The sequence below is a fragment of the Crocuta crocuta genome, unplaced genomic scaffold (genome assembly GCF_008692635.1).
Source record: "Crocuta crocuta isolate KB4526 unplaced genomic scaffold, BGI_CrCroc_1.0 scaffold51, whole genome shotgun sequence".
In the NCBI taxonomy this organism is placed as follows: Eukaryota; Metazoa; Chordata; class Mammalia; order Carnivora; family Hyaenidae; genus Crocuta; species Crocuta crocuta.
In genome coordinates, this window is record NW_027527624.1 from 2,817,366 (window position 1) to 2,839,924 (window position 22,559).

At 44.3% G+C, this 22,559-nt stretch overlaps 1 protein-coding gene across 2 annotated transcripts in view; it reads left to right on the forward strand.

Annotated features, from left to right (window-relative positions):
- Positions 1-22,559, forward strand: part of RETREG1 (reticulophagy regulator 1) — a 97,019-nt gene that overhangs the window by 4,709 nt on the left and 69,751 nt on the right. For both annotated transcript variants that reach the window (XM_077772081.1, XM_077772090.1), the window contains exon 2: positions 2,161-2,191. In XM_077772081.1, the coding sequence (XP_077628207.1) occupies positions 2,161-2,191 (31 nt within the window). The remainder of the gene's footprint in view (positions 1-2,160; positions 2,192-22,559) is intronic.

Sequence of the window (22,559 nt, forward strand, 5' to 3'; positions counted from 1 at the left end):
CTCGCTCCTGTCGTGTGCCTTGAGTGCACGCTTCCCTGCGTGAACCCCTTCCTCCAGGCCCCGGGGGACCCTTCTGCAGCGTGGAAAATCCCTCTGCAGCCACAGGCTGCTTCGTGACCATCCGCCTCTTCCCTCTCCTTGCAGAAGAACCTGGTAATTTCCATCCGCATCAAGCGGGGCCTGTGCGGTGGGAGGGACTCAGCAGCGCCCCACGCGGCCCTGGGCGGCATTTTCACCCTCTGTCTCTTCATACCTTTGCTCCTGCGAAATCCGCACTGTCCATTCACAGCGTTTTCTGGCCAGGCATTGCGTGTGGCTGCTCCACGCTGCCCTTGCATCCTGTACCCTGGACTCCGCCACCCAGGTGTGTGGCCTCATCTTTGACCTTAGCCGCCAGAGCACTGTGTCTGCAGCCCCTGCAAAGGCTGAGAGCCAGCCCTCAGGACACCCCCTGTCCAGCCCCAGCCCCTCACTCCTGCCGAACCGGGTCTTGCCCTTAGTGTGAGTGCCGTCTGCTCAGCCTCTTCCCAGCACCCTGGCCCTCAGCCCGGTACAGTCCCCCCCTGCCCGGTGCGCACCGGCTGCAGGGCTGCTGTCCTTGTGCCCACAGCCCAGCAACCATACTCATTCCCCCTGCTTTTAATAACCAGATAAGCAAACACCCCATAGTGTTACATAGCAAACACCCCACTTCCTCCTCTCCTGGATCCAGTGCTGTCAGAGCAAGGTCCTATGACAAGGTGAGTTGTTAGAGCTAGAGTTCTGCCTCTCCCACTTTCCAGCTTCAGCAGACGCGTCACTAGTGTGCAGAAGCCCTTGGGTTCCTTGGCATTGTGTCTTTGCTTTGTTTGCTGTGCCGTCTAACCCCAGAGTATTGGAGGCCGCTGATGAGGAGCATACAACACAAAGCTATTTTTAAAAGGTGTAAGTAGAGGAATAGATTCTAATATGGTGACCATAATTCATAAAGCAACAGATTCACCCCTGTGCTTACTGGCAGCCAAGGCAAAAAGGGAAACTAGATCCACTGAACAGTTCTAATAGTATGATGAAAGAATGTAAGCAATTTTGAGAAACTTTTTTTTCCCTGGGACTAAATTTTAAGAATGTATTACATAGATTTTTTTTTCTTTTCTCCTCCCTCTCTCCTTCTCTTTCTTGTCCCCAATGTGGGACTTGAACGCACAACCTTAAAACCAAGACCTGAGCTGAGATCAAGAGTCACTGACTCTTAACCGATTGAGCCAGCCAGGCGCCCCTTCAGAGACCTTTGATAGGGGATACTGAAGAACAAAAAAGACAACATCTTTGGTATTTGTTTGATGGAAAAGTGCAGAAACCACCTTATGGCTATTTTCTGATATTACATTTCATTAAAGCTGGTAGCTGGATGTATAATATTAAGATACAGTGCAATGAAGAAAGCAAGCCAGTCAAGAAAGCAAATGAGATCCAAGTATGCATTTTTTTCTGTTGATTTCACTTGAGCCTCAATAGAAGCTGAAAACACCTAAAGAATGAATAGATTAAAAACCTCCTTTCTCAAATCACTGTTGTCTCAATTCTCCTTTTCTCAGTTCCATTTCAAAGCCCACCCTAACTGCCACCTCTGTTATTGGGACCTTCTGGAGCACGCGTACTCTCTCTCTTCACACACCACCTCTGCGCGTGCTGGGTCTGCCCCTCTGAACAGTCCAGTCCCCGAGGCAGGACCGTGTGTGATACAGGGCTCCGTCTCCCATGGCGCCTATCCATGTGTTTTACAAATAGCAGGTCTGATTCATGGACAAACTGTGTGAATTAATTCTGTTACTGGAGGGGTACACTAATGGTTTGCTACTTTCTAGAGTTGAAAAATCTAAGCATTTTATTTATTTTATTTTTTAAATATTTTTTAATGTTTATTTTTGAGAGAGACAGAGTATGAGCAGGGGAGGGGCAGAGAGAGAGAGAGGGAGACACAGAATCTGAAGCAGGCTCCAGGCTCTGAGCTGTCAGCCCAGAGCCCGACGTGGGGCTCGAACTCACGAGCCGTGAGTTGGACGCTTAACCGACTGAGCCACCCAGGTGCCCCTAGCTCGGAATATTTCTAAGTTGAGAAATGCTTTATGAGAAAATCACCTCCGTTAACATTTCACTCTTTGCCTCTTTTCGTTGCAGGTGCACAGTTGTGGAGAAGCCTCAGTGAAAGGTAGGGAACTTGTTTTCAATGTCATGGCTAACGGAGGGCAGGTGACTGAGCCTCCTAGATGTCCAGTGGGTTCAGATACAGCAGTTGGTTCTCTCCTTCTTTAAAATAGACTTTATTTTTTTAGAACAGTTGAGATTTACAGAACAATTAAGAAGATAGTACAGAGTTCCCGTATATAGATAGTACACCCCACCTTTCCTCTGTTAACATTATTACATAACCATGATGTATTTGTGATGATTAATGAGACAATAATCAATATTTTCTTATTAACTCAACGTCCACACTGTGTGAGGATTTCCCTAGTTTTTGCCTGATGTCCTGTTTTTGGTTCTAGAATCCCATCCAGGATTCCTCAGTGTGTTTCATGGTCGTGTCTCCTTCCGCTCCTCTCGGCTGGGACCGTTTCTCAGACTTTTCTTATTTTTGTTGACCTTCATAGTTTCGAGGAGTCCTCGTCAAGTATAGTGTAGAATGTCCCTTTATTAGAACTTGGTGTTTTTCTTTTTAAAAAAATTTTTTAAAATATTTTATTTATTTCTGAGAGAGAGAGACAGACAGACAGACAGACAGCATGAGCAGGGGAGGGTCAGAGAGAGAGGGAGACACAGAATCTGAAACAGGCTCCAGGCTCTGAGCTGTCAGCACAGAGCTCGATGCGGGGCTCGAACCCACGAACCGTGAGGTCATGACCTGAGCCGAAGTCAGACGCTTAACCAACTGAGCCCCCCAGGCGCCCCCAGAACTCGGTGTTTTGCTTGTGATGACTCTGGGGTTATGGGTTTTGGGGAGAAGCCCACAGGGGTAAAGTGCCACGTTCATCACTTCACGTCAAGGGTGCCTCCCATTGACGTGGTCTGTCACTTACGATGTTAAGCCTGACCACCTGGCCAAAGCAGTGGTTGTCAGGTTTCTCTAGGTTGGTTATTTTAAGCAGGGGTGTCTGTTTGGGAAATCAGATTAAGACCAGAGGCTGTTGATGAGAACAGGACCGGAGAGAGAGCAGTTTGAAAGCTTGGTGACCATGGCTGCCTTGTGCGATGAGGGCCGCCCCAGGCCTGCACCCACCTCGGGCCTGGCAGCACGGGGCTCAGGTCCCAGTCCTGCTCATTGCAGACACACCGGAGCTCCTTGGGTAAGTGTGTTAGCTTTCTGTGCAAGTGTAGAGATTGACCTTGCTCTCTAATTTGGGGAAGGGGGCAGATTCGACCAGCGAGCTAGTGTGATTTCAAAGGAATTTTAAAAAGCACTTTGTGCGCTTTGGTGAGTAGTCCTTCAGATTTGCTGGTACTTACTTTGACCTTGACCGGTGAAGGTATCGGTGCCTGCTTTCCTGGAGGCCTCGCTGTCCAAGCCCGTCTAACAGAGCCACAGGTTGCCTCTTTAGAAGCTATTTGAGTGTTTGATGATGACTTGGAAAAAACTGTTAGCGAGCATAGGACCGAGGGACTCCCTTTGCCGGCATTGGCTTTGGTCAGGGAGTGAGTAGCCCTTATAATTTGCCTTTGGTTTACATTTATAATATTTCACTAATTTGGGAAAGGGCTCGTGTGCCCCAGAGAAGGGGCGATCGTGGAAATAACCTTTCCAAGGAAGGGTCTCATTCACTTCAGAATTGCCTGGATGTATATTCAGGTGCAAGTCATCTTCCATCCTGGTCCCAGCCTCCCCGCAGCTGATGATCTTGCCAAGTTCACTTCTCTCTGGGCCTCAGTTTTCCTCATCTGCTGACTGAGGAGGTAAGAGAGACAGTCATTTCAAATATCCCTTCCAGCCCTAAAGAGTCTGTACCGCAATCTGAGGGATTTGTTGTGTTTGCGATATTGTGATTTATAATAAGAATATGGATTTCGTCTTGGTCCCCAAGTTTCAAGCACAGTGTTCCTAAAACCTTCCCAGTTTCCTAATTGTTGAGAGAAAGGTGTCTTTTGTCATGTTAATGAGTTAGCCTTTCCACAACACCCAAGGACCTGTGGGGAGGAAGGGTGTGGAATAGGGGGAGGGGGAGAAGGGTTGGTTGGCTGGGGAATTACCCTTGTGATTTGAGGTTTGGAACTTTCCGTCCCGCCCCCCTTTCCCTGGGGAGAGAGGAGGGGCTGGAGGTTGAATCAGCCATCGATGGCCAATGATTTGATCACTGGTGCCTGTGTACTGAAGCCCCTATAAAAGCCCAAAAGGACCGTGTTTGGAGAGCTCCCAGGTTGGTGGACGCCCTGAGCTCTGCGGGGAGCAGCGCGCTTGGGGAGGGCGTGGAAGGTTCGCACTCGTTCCCCACACCTTGCCCCGTGCTTCTCTTCCATTGGATGTTCCTGAGTTACCTCTTTTGTAACAAACCTGTAATCTCATAGGTAAACTGTTTCTGAGTTCGGGCAGCCCCTCTAGCAAATTCATGGAACCCGAGGCAGGAGGGGGTCGTGGGAACCTCCCTGTCGCCGGTTGGCCCGAAGTGGGGCGACTGCCTGGGCTTGTGAATGGCGCCTGAAGTGGGGGAAGTGGGCGAGCACTGTGGTAGAACTGAGCCCTTCCCCTGCGGGCTCTGGCGCTCTGCCCAGGTGGGTAACGCCAGCCTCCAGGTGAACTGTAGAACACTCCGCTGGTGACCTAGAGTCGCCAGGTGGTGCAGTCAGCATCCCTGCCCTGTGCTCCAGCCCCCACGCCCGAAGTGGTACCAGTATTCTAGTTGGTGTTCAGAAGTGGGGGCAGAGAGTCATTCCTGTTTCTTTCGTATTATTGCCATGTGTTTGTTTGGCCGGTGACTCGACTCTTTCAAAGTGATTTAATCGACAGCAGAAAGGATACTTTCTGATATTTTTTCACTGCAGTTTCTATTGTGTAATTGTATTCTGGTCCCTATTCATCACAGAGGTGTGAAATTAACCTATTTGTTCCTCTAATTTCTTTGATTTGATATGTCCCTTCCAGTGATTCTTGGTGTCTGGTACTGGGTAGTACTTGTGTTTGTAACACTGAAAAATTCAAAACCACTTTATTTGAAGGACAGAATACGGTGCTGTATGAGAGGGACTTTGGAGGCAGGGAAGCGCACAAGAGCTGTTTGGGGTCAGGATGTTCGCGCCTCCGTGGTTACTCTGTCCATCTCGCATACTGCTGGCGCTTTGTGCTCAGTCTCAGACCGAGCCAGGCTTCTCTCTGTGGGGCTTTAATCGCTTTGTTAAAAGATCATTAAGTTCACTCTAAAAAGGTAAATCAAATAATGGACCATTCTCTCTTCGTGATGCCATTGTGAAGCTTTTAAATTAAAAAAGGAGCCCCTTGCAAATGGAACCTTTGTGTACTGTTGGTGGGAATGTAAATTGGAGCAGCCACCTGGAAGACAGGAGGAAGGTTCCTACAGAGTTGAAAAGAGCCCCATGTGACCCAGTAGCCCCCGTCTGGGCACACGCCCGAAGGAAGTGTATTTACGTTGCAAAGGCAAACCTGCACCAGTGTGTTCATTGCGGCGTTAATCACAATAGCCAAGACATGGAAACAGCCTCAGCATCCGACCCAGTGGACAAATGAATCAAATGGCACATACATATAACGGAACAGTATTTAGTCATAAAAACAGAAGGAAATTCTGCTATTTGTGACAATGTGGATGAACCTTAAGGGCAGTACGCTAAGTGAAATAAGTCAGAGAAAGACAAATACTGTGTGACCTCACTTCTATGTGAGATCTAAACAAGATGCTGAAAAAGCCGGATAGAGATTGGGAGTTGCCAGGGGCCGGGAGGGGAGGGAAAGGAGGAGATGTGGCCAAAGAGCATGCACTTATAGGGGTACGGCCAGCGAGTCCTGAGGATCTGATGTAAAGCATCACTCCAGTTAACGGTGCTGTATAGTTAACCATGGCGTATAGTATACTCAGAAGTTACTAAGAGAGTAGACCTTCTATGTTCTCACCACCACCACTACCACAACAACAAAATGACAACTATGTGAGGTGAGGGGCATGTTAACCACCTGTGTGGCAATCACTTCACAATTTATATGTGTATCAAACCATCAGAGGGTACACAGTAAACTTCTACAATGTTAGATGTCAACTCCATCTCAATAAAGCTGAAGGAAAGGGACCTCCTTCCTTCTCTATAGTCTAATGGCTTGTTCTTTCACAAACTTGTTATTTACTCCTTGGGAACATGGGCTTCTGTCAGCGAAGCCAAAATTATTTCTCTCAGCGTTTAGCATGAAGCTGGTGATGTGTGTGTACACTTCTCTATGTATGTAGTTTCTCTGGACATTTAATAAAGGCGATTCATAAAAGTTCACGCGGGTGATACTTGTAAATAACGGTAAAGCCAGCATCTAATGTCTGATGTGGTCACCAGTAATACAAGCTGGGTAATTTTCATCAGATGCCACTCGTGTATCTACTTTTGTACCTGGAAAGTTGATTTTGTGAAAATGTGATTCATAGTGTTTCAGTTCTGAGAAGGGCTCCTGCTTGACCTATTTCCTTAATACACGGTTCACACTGACTCCGCAGTCTGGACACAGTGTATCCAGAGCGGTCTGTCAACTGAACCCAATTAACATCTCTTAGGGCTCATTCCTAGTATTGAAATGCAACTTGACCCTTAGCGTCATAAGGGCGATTTTATTTCTGCACATGACTGTGGCATCTGCCTGAATAAAATCTGCTGTTAACAAAGGACACATTGTACACGTTGCCTTTTAAAACCCCCAAATTGTTTTTATTTCGGCCCTGTTTTTCGAAGTATAAATTTGACAGAAATCACTTACATATAGATCGATCACTCAGAATTTCTTTACCAGGTTCTTCAGTAGTTTTGTATGTTATAACCAGATTAAGGAGCTTTTCGCATCAAAAACCTTCTTTTATTGTTCGGTTCCAATTACAGATAATATCTTTTTTTTTTTTTCATGACAACTAAAGATTTTGAAAGTTCTGGCTGAGAGCGCTGGGATTTTCTAGCAGACATCCTTGGAATCCGATGCGATGGCCGATGGCCGTAGCAGCCAGTCCTTCACAGGAATCGGGGAGTGGCTTTCCAGCGATTACTGAGGACCTCAGCTCTACTTTGCCTTACCTACAGTTGACTCTGCAGGGACATAGCAGAGAATTAACAGGGTTTCCAGAGCCAGCAGGGATTAGCAGGGGTTGTAAGCTTTTTGCTTCCATCTTGGTCACGTGGCCGAGGTGTCAGCTTGTCTCTGACTCACCTGCTGTCAGGAGAAACAGTTGCGTGGCCCCGCTTCATGGGACGCAATGCCCTTCTGCTCTGTCAGCCTCCTGATAACTGCCAGTCAGAGCCTTCCAGCTGGTTCTGTTATTTTTTTCTCCCAGGGAAAAGGAGCCAAGAATTTTTGGTTGTCAAACCCAAGTCCTGAGCTCGCCCCGTCTCCTATACCCAGAACAAATTAGAACATTTAAGGAAGTGATGGGTAATTAATTAAATCCTTGAGCACAACATTCTGACTCTGTTAAAAGTGAAAAGTCATCTACCATTTGCTAAATTGTCTCATCGGAAGAATAGAACTTAGTGTGAAAACCACATTTTCAGTATTTATGAATCATCCTTGCTCTACAAAATTACAGAGACAAGGTGAAATACTAAGTAAAAAGCATTGAACATGGTACCTTTAAAAGTGTCCTTTCTTTGTTGTTAGACAAAGGAGCAATATCGATTCCTACATTGAAACTAGTCGATGTTCCAGTCTGAGCATTTTTGAGTGTATCTAAAAGTCACCTTGTAACTTGTGTTTTTTTTTTTTTAGTAACCTTGTCCCTGTACCTTTGTGATAAGGCATAATATTGAAAGCTGTGTGTTTTCAACTTAATTTCAGCCGGAAATGTAGACAGAGAGCTACATCCCCATGAGCGCTAAAAGACAGCTTTGCTGGAGCGCATGGGTGCCCAACGTCAGCTTAGGTCATGATCTCACTGTTCATGAGTTTGAGCCCCGTGTCGGTCCCAGTACTGACAGCTCAGAGCCTAGAGCCTGCTTCAGGTTTTGTCTCTGTCTCTCTCTCTGTCTCTGTCTCTCTCTCTCTGCCCCTCAACCCCCAAATAAATAAACATAAAAAAATAAATAAAAAATGTTACTGTGAAGGAAACATTTGATTGAATTAAATGGAAAAAATTATTTAGTTTAGAAAAGAATATTTAGTTTGAAAAAAATATTCCCTCAAATTCAGTTAAGTGTATCTGACTGTGGGTAAGTCCTCTGCTGAAGATGTCTGGACTGGCCTGGGAACAAAACACCACTATTCCAGTCTCTATACTGCCAAAATAAAAATCCAACTAGGCTTCTTTTCCTTTTTTTTTCCCCCGAAAAATAATAATTGAGCACTATTCTGTAGTCATACACTGCACAATGGAGAGTCAAAGCCCTTTTCTTCCTCTCTGTCGGGAAAGAACAGCGCCATTCAGTGACTGATAGCTAGCTAGCTCTCAGCCAGAGCTGCCGAGACTTGGTCTGGAAAGTTTCTCTAAGTTCTTCATCCAGATTCCAATCTGTTGTGTTCATTTTTTAACATCATGCTTTGAAAATTGGACCACTTTGAAGACCAATACGGAACAAAGGACTCTAAGCAGTTTCTAAAGCTAGTTTGGAGGAAGGACATGATACAGAGAATTCTGCCGATTCTCGCTTCACCATCGTTGGTGTATGTACATGTAAAATTATTTACACATTTTTGAAAATGGCTCCTGGCAGGCATCTAGGGGCTGTTCTTGTCTCTCAGGAGTCTGTCAAACTAAAGAACGGCACGTGTCAAAAATGTGAGTTCAAGAGAAAAGCACTCCCTGAAATTGACATGGATCCTCATGACCTCAGCAATAGACTTCTTGAAGCATTAAAAATAAAACCAAACAGGAAGTGCATTTCACAGCCCACTGGCTTCATTGACAAGGGCAATAAATTGTTAGACCTGTTTGTGGCTGCATATTCTTTCCATGACCAACATAGTCTCCTTGTATTCAAGCAAATTTATCAAGTCAAAACATGGACGGAAAACCAGGGTCAGGACTGCTTGGGTCTGGAAGCAGTAGCCCTCAGGAGAGCCCTAAGTGACTGAAAACTCAGGGCTCCTTAAGTAAAAGGCACTCAGTATTACGTCTTTTTATAATTTATAATCTTTGTGCGTGATAGTTTCTGACTTTCCTTTAAATTAATGTAACTCCATAATAATGTGGTTTAACGTGAGTCCAGTCATCCCCATTTTAAAAATTATCTTAGAGCTACTTCATATTTGCATAACTAAAAGTGTACGTGCGCTGCTGTTTCCCACGTCAGCTCCCTAAGTCTCTGTGGACACTTGATAACAAATGAAAACTTTCAACTCGGGTCATTTTAATCCATGTTTCAGTTTCTCTCAACCCCATGCTTCTCGGATTTGATTGGGTCGTAGATTGTGAACTATTGAGGATTTGAAAATGTAGCTCATTTATAAGTATATTTTAAAAATGAAGCTAGACTAATTAATGCTGCCTGATAGCATTCTTGCTTCATTAGATTTTAATAACCAGAGAAAGAAGAATGATTAGTGGTTAATACTTCTCTTAACTTACCCTGGCCTTTGCTGCGACGGAATATAAACTAAGACTTCACAGATGGAAGTTTAAATTTGCCTCTCGGTCTCTCTGATTTTGTCTTTTTTTCTTTTTTCCTGCCTCTCTGTCTCTCTCTTGGTCTCGCTCTCCCTCTCCTTTTTTTCCTCTCTGTTTTGATTTTTTTTCTCTTTGTCACTGGATTTTCTTTCCTTTCCTTTTCTTTTTCTTTTCTTTTTAGGTCATTTCTTGGAGAAAAGGTATCTGGTTTTTTTCTGCTTTTTTCTGTATCTCTTTCCTCCTTTACTGCTCTCAAACTTGGTTGTTTATCGTCCTGCTTGCCTTGTAGCATTTAAAATATCTTTTCCCCTCTGATTTTAAAAGTAATACCCACTAATATAGAACACTGATAATATAGGAAACTTATAAAGAAGAAAACCTAAATCTTGTAGAAATCCATCGCCCAGAAATCAAACTCACTTTCAATTTTGTTTGTTCTAGGCTTTTCATAAAATTACATGTGTGGGTTTGTTCGTTCATTCATCCTTTGAACAAACTTCTATTGAGTGCCTTTATTGCCAGTACTTCTAGGCGTTTATGCAAGAAAAAACCCAGCAAACTCTATCTTCATGGAGTTCATATTCTAGTGAGTGAGCCAGAAGATAAATTGCGACATTACATAATGTTACATGGTGAGCCGTGTTTAAGGAAACTACAGTCAGACGAAGGGATTAGAGGGTGTGAGGGTGGGCAGGGAGGGACGAGTTGTAATAAAGCGCTTGAGAAAGACTTCACTGAAGATTTTTGAGCAAAGACTAGAAGGCGAGGTTGTGAATCTTCTCTGGATAAAGAGCTTCTAGGCTGTGGGAACACCAAATGCAAAGGCCCTGAGACCGGAGCTATAGATGAGGGTGGTTTTTTAAAATTTTATACCAGTAAGTTGTTCTTTTATGCAGCCACAGTAACTGGAATAAATGGGATATTATACAGTTCATTAAGATCACGCTATAAGAGAGGATTTAGCAATATGAAAATGTCTCCTTTGTTGCTAATCATGTAAAAAAAAAACCCCAAAATTATAGGTTTAAATGAGTACACGAAGGTATAATGTATAGAACATTATAATTACATGCTGGTACATATGTGTCTGTGTGAGGGGGATACGGTGGTTTTTATTTTCTCAATTTGGTTTACCCTTATTACATTTCTGTTTCTATAATGAACACGGTAGCTTTTATNAGGCAGGATGAGGTCTGTGCATGTTGGAGGGGACTCAACAGAAGTGTGCAGGCAGCGTAGCTCCCGGCAGTCCGTCCTAAGTGCCTCATGGCTCCGGCTCCAGAGCTGCCATCCAGAGACAGGGCTCTGGTTACCAGGAGAGAGACCGGTGTGGCCCAGTCATTGGAAGCAAAGGTCAGGGCCGGAGTCCAGAGAAGCGGCTGGGCTCAAAGGAAGGATGGAGCCTCAGAAATAAGTCAGAGGCATTACGGGGAGTGGGGGTGGGGGGGTGATCAGGCCAAGTGCCACTCGACACCGAGTCTCCTAGGATTGGAGTGAAGAAGTATTCATGTATTGTGAAGGAATAAATTAAAATGATTCATTTCCAAGATCAGGTGGTGTCTGAGGAATGGGATAAAAGTACTTGAAATCTCCCTTTCTGGGGCTTTGCGACAGGCCCAAGATTGAGGTGAGGGGTACAGGTATAGGTGAGGGGTCTAATTGCATATTCTCATGATCAAGGCAGGCTCCAAGAGAGCTCTTACTTCAGTAACCTTTGGAAACTTTTCCTATCGCCCAAACTAGGATTTATACCTCTAGCCTTATACTCCCGACAATCAACTTTGGGCAATTCAAGCAAAAACGAATCTGAGAAGACCTCATGTTCTCTTCTGAACAACCCTTCAAAGCCAAGTTCTGTATATATAAATATATACACATTGAAATTACATATACAGATATTCCCAATAGTTTTTGTGGTTTATAAAAATGGTACCATATTTATGTAGCCTTCTAGACCTAATGTCTTAACACTAAAGAATAATCCATGTAGCTGTGTATAGCTGTGGTTCATTCTAGGTTGCTGCTGTAGAATATTCTACCATGTGACTACCACAGTTTATATGTTTTCTTTTCATTGGACTTTGCGCATTTTCTTTCTCCAGACTGCTCACTGTTTCTTTGAGTTTCTGAGTTTACCATATGGCAGTACAAAAAAATCACAAAAAGAAGAAAGGTAAATGCCTGACACATATATAGTTTCTTAAGTCAGAATTCTGTATATTTGAAAGTGTGCGTAAAATCTGTACTAGGACTTGGGCTCATTCCCACAGGTGCAGGCTGCCACTAGAGGGCGTGTAAGGGAGGGGACATCAGCCTGTCTTAGAAGCTAGGAATGCTGGCCCGGGCCGCTGTTGAAACTTAGCTGCCTGGCTAAAACGTGTCTTCAGTACTTGCACATTTCAGGGCAAAAATATTTGCGTCGCTGCAGTCACAAGAAGAAAATCCAATGAAAAGCTAGGTCTGGGTGTGCACATTTATACGCATGGGTAGGATGCACACATATTTTAATATAGGAGGAATGAAAACAATGCGCAAGGACAAAAAGTAGTCACAGGGTTGCATCCTTGGGGATAGGATAGGCTGGTGAGGAGGACATTGACGTACAAATGGCCCAAACCAGTGACAAATGACTACGCTCCTAAGTTTAGAAACAAGCTAGTGATGTGTGAGGCCGCGGAGAACTCAGCGGTACTTTGAGTTCATCACCCTTTTCCTGCTTATTTCTGTCTAACGTCTCAGGAATTCTTCTGTGTGTTCGCTGTGATGTGCTCTCCAGAGCCCCCTCTTCCCTCACCTGCCCCTGACTTAGAACTTTCTCCTCTCTTGGAAATGAAATGCATGGATTCCTACACCCCCTCCGCCAGAGCTCTAAATAACCTTGACTAGAGAACCCTAGAAAATGGCTTCATTTGCCCTTGTGTGAAGAGAAAACTTCTTGGTGAGATGTTGGCCCACAGGCATGAATTGATCTGTGAACTATTGAGGGCAAAGGTCCCTGCTTGTCATAAAAGCATACGGAAGAAATGGCTGCCAAAGGTTTTCCTCAGGACCTGGGGGTGTTCTTGGTAGAATGCATACCTCCCTCTTCCCGCCCCACCATCAAAGTTGTCCGCCCCTGATGCCCAGAACCTGTGTGTGACTGTGCTCCTTATATGGGAAGAGGGATTTGCTGATGTGATGGAGTGAGGCTCCCCCAGAGCCTCTAGAAAGAATGCGGCCCAGCAGACACACCTTAGGTGCTGAGCACCAGAAGTGCAGGGTGATCAATGTGTGGTTTTCAGCCACCAGATCCGGGGAGTCATTACAGCAGCGGTAGGAAACAATGTTCTTCATCCTGTGAAAGAACCAGCCGTGTTGGACACTGTTGAGGGCACGTTTGCCAACTCGCATCACCATCCACTGAAGAAACGCACTTCGACCCCAGTCTATGGAAGAACTGCCTCCGAAACGAGGAGGCTGGAGTACCCGCCACAGTGGTCCAGTAGACGAAGTACCAGACAGGGCAGGGAGCCCCGGGTGGGCCTGGAAGAATGTTCCCACTGCACAAGTAGGAATAGGAGAGCTTGGAAAGGGAAACATGTGGTCAAGATGGTCAAGACACCATGTTGGAGGCCGGCAGAGAAGAGACTCCCGAGGAGGAGGCTGTAAATGGTGTTCTGAGGCACCGAGGAAGGCCACTGGAGTGTGTAAAAATGTTGTGGAGAATTGTAGAAAGTTTCTTAATGTTTATTTTTGAGAGAGAGAGGGAGACACGGAATCCGAAGCAGCCTCCAGGCTCTGAGCTGGCTGTCAGCACAGAGCCCGATGCGGGGCTCGAACCCACGAACTGTGAGATCATGACCTGAGCCGAAGTCGGACGCTTAACCCACTGAGTCACCCCGGCGCCCCAGTGGAGAACTATATAAACAGTTCCTGTGACTTTTGTTTATATGTGTTGGCGAGGCAGAGACTTTTTGGAGAGAAAAACCAAATTAAGGAGCTTACAGATACACTGAGGGTTGAGAAAATGGAGGTGGGTAGTGTGAACCACACATTTGAAAACATTGGCAGTGGGTGCATGGAGAAAAATTAAACAGTGACAAGGAAAAAGCAGCAGTTTGTTTTTTGTTAATTTTTTTTTTTTTATTGTGGAAGAAGATCCACGATTTACCATGAGTGACACTTAACCTGTTCGCAGGGTCATGCACCCATCACCGCCCTCTAGTTCCAGAACATTTCATCACCTTAAAAGGAGACCCATAGCCTTTGAGACATCACGCCCCAGCCTCTTCCCTCCAGCTCTTGACAACCACGAATCTGCTTTCTGTCTCTATGGGTTTGCCCCAGTCTAGATGTTTCATATAAATAAGCCAGACAACATGGGGCGTTGATATGTCTGGCTTCTTTCACTTAGCATGGTTTTTGTTTTGTTTTGTTTTTTATTTAAAAAAATTTTTTTTACATTGGTTTATTTTTGAGAGACAGAGTGAGACAGAGCGCGAGCAAGGCAGGGGCAGAGAGAGAGGGAGACACAGAATCCGAAGCAGGCTCCAGGCTCTGAGCAAGTGTTCAGCACAGAGCCTGATGTGGGACTCGAACCCATGAGCCATGAGATCATCACCTGAGCCGCAGTCGGACACTTAACCAACTGAGCCACCCCAGAGCCCCAGCGTAATGTTCTTAAGGTTTATCCATTTTGTAGCGTATGTCAGCACTTCATTCCTTTTTCCGGCTGACAAATACTCCGCTCTTTGGATTTAGCACTTTTCACACTGAGTAGTCATCAGCTGTTGGACGTTACGGTTGTTTCTGCCTTTGCGCTGTTGTGAATGGGGAGCAGCTTGCTTTTATCTTGTTTGGTTTTGCTTTCTGAGCAGGGAGGTGTGACCCTGTGGGTGATGGAGAGGTATGTGGCCGGGCAGGACTGCTTCTGTCCCACAAACAGCCCATCTGTCTGTCGCTTCTGCCGTCCAGCTGCTGGGGACTCTGGACTGTCTCTAAGGGGCAGGGTCCTGTCAGAGGGGTGGTAGGGACTGGGCCAGTGGTTGGCTTCGTCGATCATCCACACGGGAGGCTGGAGGGTAGCGTTAGGTAACCGGCCAGTGCTGGATGCACTGGAAGCTGAGTCCTCGCGGTGCCCGGGGCCACCAGCAGTGACAGGATTGGTTCTAAAGGAAGAACCCAAGAGTGTGCCCTTCACTCGTCATTTTAGTCATGCTTCTTTCCTCATATTTTTTAAAGAGGAGAGAATATGCTGGAAGGAGGGAAGGGAGGGCAATGTTCTCATTTAGAGGTATTTCGTGAAAGGAGGAAAAACATGCATGATCCGGTACCCTTCTTGGGCAGATTGCACTGCTCCTGTGCTATTTGTTAGTTTTTTTGAAGGCTATTCTTACTCGTGACTGTTTTTAAAGCCTGAACAACTGGGAGAGAGAACTTATAATCCTGTAGTCATTTGGCCTGTATTCGTAGAGAGTATTTTTAAACGCTAACTTTCAGAGCCATCTAATGTCACTTAAAACACAAGAAGTGCTTTCAGTATTCATTCCTCCTGATCTGCAAGTTTTCGATTTTGAATAGTATTTTTATTTCCACTGAAATACTTTTTTCTTTTTTTTTTTTTTTTTTTTTAGATCTCTTTCTTGGTGTTTGAATTTTTTGGGTCAGCTGTCATTATCTTTATTAAAATGAGTGATGATATTTTCAGTCATGACTCAAGAGTCATCTGCTCTGGAAAGAAAACAGTCTGAATTCCAAAGCTTATCAAGTTAAATGTCCTCAATCCAGAAATGGATGTTTATTTTGAATAAATTGCACATTTAAATATTTTTTCCCTGAGGCAAAGTGGGAATGAAATCATCTTGCTTTTTTTTTTTAATATTTTTATTTATTTCTAGGAGAGAGAGAGACAGCATGAGCAGGGGAGGGTCAGAGAGAGAGGGAGACACAGACTCCGAAACAGGCTCCAGGCTCTGAGCTGGCAGTCAGCACAGAGCCCGACGCGGGGCTCGAACCCACGAACCGCGAGATAATGACCTAAGTGAAAGTCGGACGCTTAACCGACTAAGCCACCCAGGTGCCCCGAAATCATCTTGCTTTAAAGGGCTTTTCATGGATGCACTGTGCTTGAGATGTGTAATGAAGACTCCGTAATTGAGAAAATTTTTAAAGAAAGACTCGGTGGCAATCGAGAGAAAAGAAACATTTTTAAATAGAGAAATTGATCTGAAACTGATTTGAGGTCAAAATGGGAGTGTCCTAATCTAGGTCGTCATTAACCTGGAATAGAAAAGACTGGCCTCCACAGTCTTGCTTACATATGAGTGTTCATTCGGACCATTTCTGCTTGCCTAATGAAAGTGGGGAAGGAATCCTGGTTTGAGGAATGTGTGCTCTTTGTGGAGGGCGTATGGGAAGTTAGGGATCAGTTTGTAAGTTTGCTTTTTGTTCCTTGTTCAAGGTGCAAAAGTCCTCCAACAGTGACAGAAAACATGGCTGGTAATGAACTTTCTCATGCTGCTTAGAATCTGGGATTGAACGTTTAATTAATAGCAAGAAGGTAGTTGGCTAAAATCTTAGAGAAAACTTTTTCTTTAAGGTACTGCCAACTTAGTTCTGGACTAGGAAGAAAGCTATTTATTCTGTGCTAAGCAAGTGATTTCAAGACGTAGAGGGAGGCCAGTGAAAAGTTGATACAGCTGGTTTTTTTGCAGTCAAAACTCCAGTGTTGCATCCATTAACATTGGCTGAGCTCACCACCTAGACTTTGTGTTGGACTCTTGGCCTGAGATTCTCTTTCTGCCCAACTCCCCCATGCGGCCCTTTTGAATTTAATAACGAGAGAAAATAGAGGGACTTAATTGGTTGGTCCAATGTGAAGGAATGCACAATTAGGGGGGGTGAAGCTGCAGGTAAACCAAGCCTGGAAAAGATCTTAATGAATCAAAATCCTAAAGATAACCCATCCAGCACTCGGGGTCCTGGAGAAGGGATTATTTGCTAGTCCCTTTCAGTTAAATAGTTCTAGCATCTCGTGACCCTCCTTCTTTTTAGATACAAAGAAGAACTGCCCGCTTTCATATACTTTTTGGACACTCTTTCCTGTTGTTACCATTGGGTCCTGGGACTCCTGAATTGCAGTGGTTATTTTAAGGGATGTTGTAGGTACTTTGGTGTGGGTCATGGGGGACTAAGCCATTTTCAGTCACATACTGCCTTCACTCATTTATATTTTAACACCTTTGAAAGATAAGTTGACAGCCACTACTATGGGTCTGACGCTGTGGTAAGGCCTGAGAAGAAGTGGGGGTCACCTAACATCAAGAGAGTATCAAGAGCAGTGGCATTAGCCAATCCTCATCACCCACCCCTCTCCCAACCCTTGAGTCTGATAAGTCCTGGCTCCTTCGCCATGTTATGCAGGAGGAGAGAATCCAGACAAAGTATAAAAGTAGAGCTATAGAAAATATTTTTGGCCAAGAAGGCTATAACACAGTGTTCTCAAGATCTTTAAAAATTTTTATTTCTTAGTTCACGTGAAGCTAAACAGAAACCGGACTGATAATAAACATGCCACGATTCTCTGATTTGCTGTACTTTTCTCTTTATTGAGTAAGGACTTGTCGTGGTCAGGCATTGCTATGTACCAAGCATACAGATCTCAGTGGTATACAGTCAGCATTTATTCCTTGCTCATGTGCCTGTAGACCAGCTGGGCTTCATCTGGTTTGGGTTGGACATGACTGGACATGGCTCCAAGCATTGGGTGTATCTTGGCTGACTTCTCAGGCTTTCAGCCTCGTTGGACGAGAGGCTATTCCAGGCCACAGACTGTAGGAACCCGAAAGGACAAACCCAGTCATCCATGCACATTTCAAGCCTCTGCCTACTCATATCTAGTTGGCCAAAGGAAGTCACGTGACCGGCTCCAAATCTGAAAAGGGGAAAATATATCTGGTCACCATAGGCCATGGCAAGGGTGTGGACCTGTAATACTACTACTATAGGGAGTGAAGAATTGGGACTCATAATCTGATCTGGCATTAGGGTTTTTTATTGTTAGAATAAAAACCAATACAACTGTATGAAAAATATCCTAACCTATGGTTCAGAATATTTTTTGATGTGTTGCATATATTTTTTTCACTTATGGGATAAAAGCTTCTACGTCTAGTGTCCCTATTTACCTCTGAAGACAGCTACTTTAACCACCTTGCCTTAACCCTTAGTATTTATAGGTGCTTCTTAGGTTTTGGGGCCATCATTATTAGTTTTACCCAGCACTCATTTTAAGAAGTTTACTCAATACCTTATTATTCTTCTATCTTTCAAAACCAGCACAATTTTACACACTAATAATTTGAGTATTTGGAATTATTAGCAAATTTGACGTTATGATGGCACACCTGTGTGTATTCTTAGATTCAGAGCTAAAGGCCTTCCTAAAAGCTACTGTTATAGGACTGAACATATTGTACATCCCTACATTTACAGAAAGGTCTCACTGTGCATATTGAAAGGGGAACTTAGAAGAACCAGGCACATTCCTTGACAAAACCACCCACCAATCTGTATCCTAAATTAATGTTGCTAAAACAAGAGTTACTGTTTGGGGATCATAAATTCCCCTTGTAGGTAACACACACATGGTTTCTGAGCAAAGTTAACAAGAGAACCAACTGTGTGTAGCTCTGCGAGAGGACCAAAGTGAAGGGGGAATGTATTTAAAATGTTCATTTATTCTGAAGCAACCAAATTCTTTTTTTTTTTTTTTTTTAGCATTTATTCAGTTTTGAGAGACAGAGAATGAGTGGGGAAGGGGCAGAGAGAGAGGGAGACACAGAATCTGAAACAGGCTCTGAGCCATCAGTACAGAGCCCGATGTGGGGCTCAAACCCACAAACTATGAGATCATGACCTGAGCCGAAGTTGGATGCTTAACCGACTGAGCCACCCAGGCGCCCCATGAAGCAACCAAATTCTCATGTTACCTGTTCAGGAGCTCATTAGTCAGCTTTGCTTTTCCTGTGGTAAAATACCTCTTATCCCCGGCCTGACTCTGAAATGCTTCGCTTGAACTTCTTGTGATATTTGTAAAAGAGTGGAACACCTGACCAGTGTCAAGTTTTTGGTTGTGGATAGAGAAAGGGAGGTGGCCATTCCATGGTCATCCTGTAGAGAGGGGTCTAAGAGAGCATTGCTCTTTTGGATTCCTGCTTCAACTTTAGGGCCATGTTCTATGTCAGTGGCTCAAGCGTGAGTCAATGGCTCCATTCTTCCAAGATTTAGTAAACACCTGCTGCGTGTGAGGCACTCTGCTGGATGTCTAGCTTTAGGACCTCATATTATGTCAGGATTTTATTGTATTTCCCTTGATGTCGGAACAAGGGAGAAGGTCCCAAAAGTCAGAGAGGTGGTAGAAATAACAAGGACTTGTACATTGTCAGCCATTGTCAAAGCTGTGTCAATTCACTTTTCGAACAATTCTAAAGAGATCTCGTTGCTCTTTGTTCTCCATAAAGAGAGAACGCCCGTAGGCACTAGAATAAAGAGAGCCATGAAGTATTAGATCATCAAAAAAAGCTTTCATTGGTCCATCATGCCATGAGAGGAGGAAGTCCAGGATTCTATTTAGATCGATTCTGCTTTGCTCATTGAAATGATAATGTTAAGACAGTGTAAGAAAGAGGAAGGGGCGGGATATTTAAAGGCCACCAGATTTATGGTGTCCACATTGATTAATGTTCCAACATTGGAGTCTGGTATTTTCATGTATATCAGCATCCGATTTTATGCCTATTTTCCAATCAGCTGTAGTAACTGTCTTCTATTTAAACTATAAAAGGAGACCTATTCTTTTCTAGTTGCAGCCTTTTAGTTTGCATCTAACAGTGTACCTCTTTTCAAAGGTTGCATGGTTCTTTTTCAAGAATATGAAACTTCAAGATTTGTGCAGGGAAGAAACAGAGGCACCAAGGGAAATTTTCTTTTCAGTGTTTTGGTTTGTTTTTTTGGTCTTAGGATTTTGGTCACTGAACTGCATAGCTTTATTTTTCATGACCCATGAAGACTAGATTCTCCCATTACAGGATACGAAGTTGTGATACATTTTGTCCCGGCCCAGCAGTGCATCGGGTCCAGGACCCCTTCCCTGGCCCCTGGAGGGACCTTGCCCGCGTGACCCGGAGCAGCGTTGTGGACAGGGAGAACCATGAGTCTCTAATTGACCTGTCTTTTCAAGGAGGCTTCTGTGGTCACAGCAGAAACCCCTCCATCTAGCACTAATCAGGAAGGAAGTATTTTTTGGACTCAGAGTATCATGTGGAAGCTGGAACCGACAAATGGAAGAAGAGCTACCAGGAGCAGGAGCAGTTTCGGGGCCCCCCGGAATCAGAGGGAGCTGACGGGGAGCTTGGAGCGCGGTGAAGGGCAGTCAGGGAAATGGGACGACCCTGGACAATGGTGCTGATGACCTGTTAATTACTGTCATTTAGGGGCACCTGGGTGGCTTAGTCGGTTAGGCGNCCCCTGCTCACGCTGTCTCTCTCTCTCCTAGAAATAAATAAAAAACATTAAAAAAAAAAACCTGTCGTTTAGTGGTGCTTACTATTGCCTGGCACAGTGCTGAATTTTCAGCATTACCTAATTTATCTTCACGACAGTTCACGAGGCAGGAAGTCTTAGTCCCATTTAAAATACAAGGACACCAAAACTTGGGTAAATAACTTGACCAAAGTGACGGAGGGAAGATTTCAACCATGTCCGTCCCTCCCCTGCTCACGCTGTCTCTCTCTCTCCTAGAAATAAATAAAAAACATTAAAAAAAAAAAAAACTGTCGTTTAGTGGTGCTTACTATTGCCTGGCACAGTGCTGAATGTTTTCAGCATTACCTAATTTATCTTCACGACAGTTCACGAGGCAGGAAGTCTTAGTCCCATTTAAAATACAAGGACACCAAAACTTGGGTAAATAACTTGACCAAAGTGACGGAGGGAAGATTTCAACCATGTCCGTCCCTCCCCAGAGACAGCAGGCTGATCTCTACATTCTGCTGCATCTGCTGTCAACCAGCTTCTATTTCCTTGTCTGGAGCATGACCTCTCAAACAGTACATACGCAAAGAAAGCCATAGTTAGAATGGCTAAACGATGGAGAGAACACAAATGTCCATCGACTGATGAATGGATAAAGAAGATGTGGCATGTATACAATGGAATATTAGCCATTAAAAGAAGGAAATCTTGCCATTTGCAACATGGATGGAGTGAGAATGTATTATGCTAAGCGAAATAAGTCAGAGAAAGACAAATACCATATGATTTTACTCATATGTGGAATTTAAGAAGCAAAAGAGCTGAACATATGGTGGGGGAGAGAAAGGGAAACAGAACACAAGGGACTGTTAATGATAGAGAATAAACTATGGGTTGATGGTGGGAGGTGGCGGGAGATGGGCTAGATGGGTGATGGGTATTAAGGAGGGAACATTTTTTAAAGTTTATTTATTTATTTTGAAAGAGAGAGAGGGAGCGAACGAATCCCAAGCAGATTCATCCCAGTGCGGGACTTGAACTCACAACCTGCAAGATCATGACCTGAGCCAAAGCGGGACACTTAAACGACTGAGCCACCCATGCGCCCTCTGGAGGGCACTTGTTGTGATGAGCACTGGGGGGNCTGAAACCAATAGTGCACTGTATGTTAACACAAATTTAAATTTAAAAATATATACAAATAAAAAAAATAAAAGATGCTTTCAAAAAAACTAAAGATATCATTAGGATTTAAAACAAGAATTTATTGTGGGGATGAGCACTGAGTGTTATGTGGAAACTAATTTGACAATAAACTATTTGTAAAAAAAATAAAAAATAAATAAAAAAATAAAACAAGAATTTAAAAGGTTTCGGGGTGCCTGGGTGACTCAGTAAGTTAGGTGTCTGACTCTTGATTTTGGCTCAGGTCACGATCTCATGGCTTGTGAGATTGAGCCCTGCATCGGGCTCCGTGCTGACAGTGTGGAGCCTGCGAGGGATTCTCTTTCTTTGTCCCTTCCCTGCACTCTCTCTCTCTCAAAAATAAATAAATTAAAAACAAGTGTTTCATCATGTGCCAATAATAAGAAAGCAAACTGAACTTTGGTGTCACCAAGCTGCATGGATATGAGATGGTCAGAGCCAGTGGGGGGCCTGAGCTGGGAAGCGGCGAGCCCTGAGTGGTGGTGACGGTGGGCGGTGGTCTCTAAATACTGGAGAGACAAGTTATGCTTTTTGTGACTGAAACATGTTTCTTTTCTCTTGCCAAAAGTTTACCTCTAATATTGTTAAAGCTTGTTTCCATCACAAAAACAAGGCTGCATTAAAAAAATTTTTTTTACATTTATTTATTTTTGAGAGATAGAGCGAGGCAGAGCATGAGCAGGGGAGGGGCAGAGAGAGGGAGACACAGAATCCGAAGCAGGCTCCAGGCTCTGAGCTGTCAGCACAGAGCCCGATGCGGGGCTCAAACCCACGAACAGTGAGATCATGACCTGAGCCGAAGTCGGAGGCTTAACCGACTAGCCACTCAGACTTCCCAAGCCTGCATTTTTAATAAAAATATGTTCATCTCTCTCATATCAAGTAATTTTTTTCTTGGCGTAGAGTCTTTCTTATCTGTAGAAATTAAATTTTAGGAAGTGACGTGGCGTGAATGGAAGAAACACTGGACTGGACTCAGAGCAAACCAGTTCAACTCCTAAGCCTCAGTTTCCTTACTGGGTAAACAAAGTGAGTAGGCTTATTCTAAAACTGTGACAATCCAGACAGTAT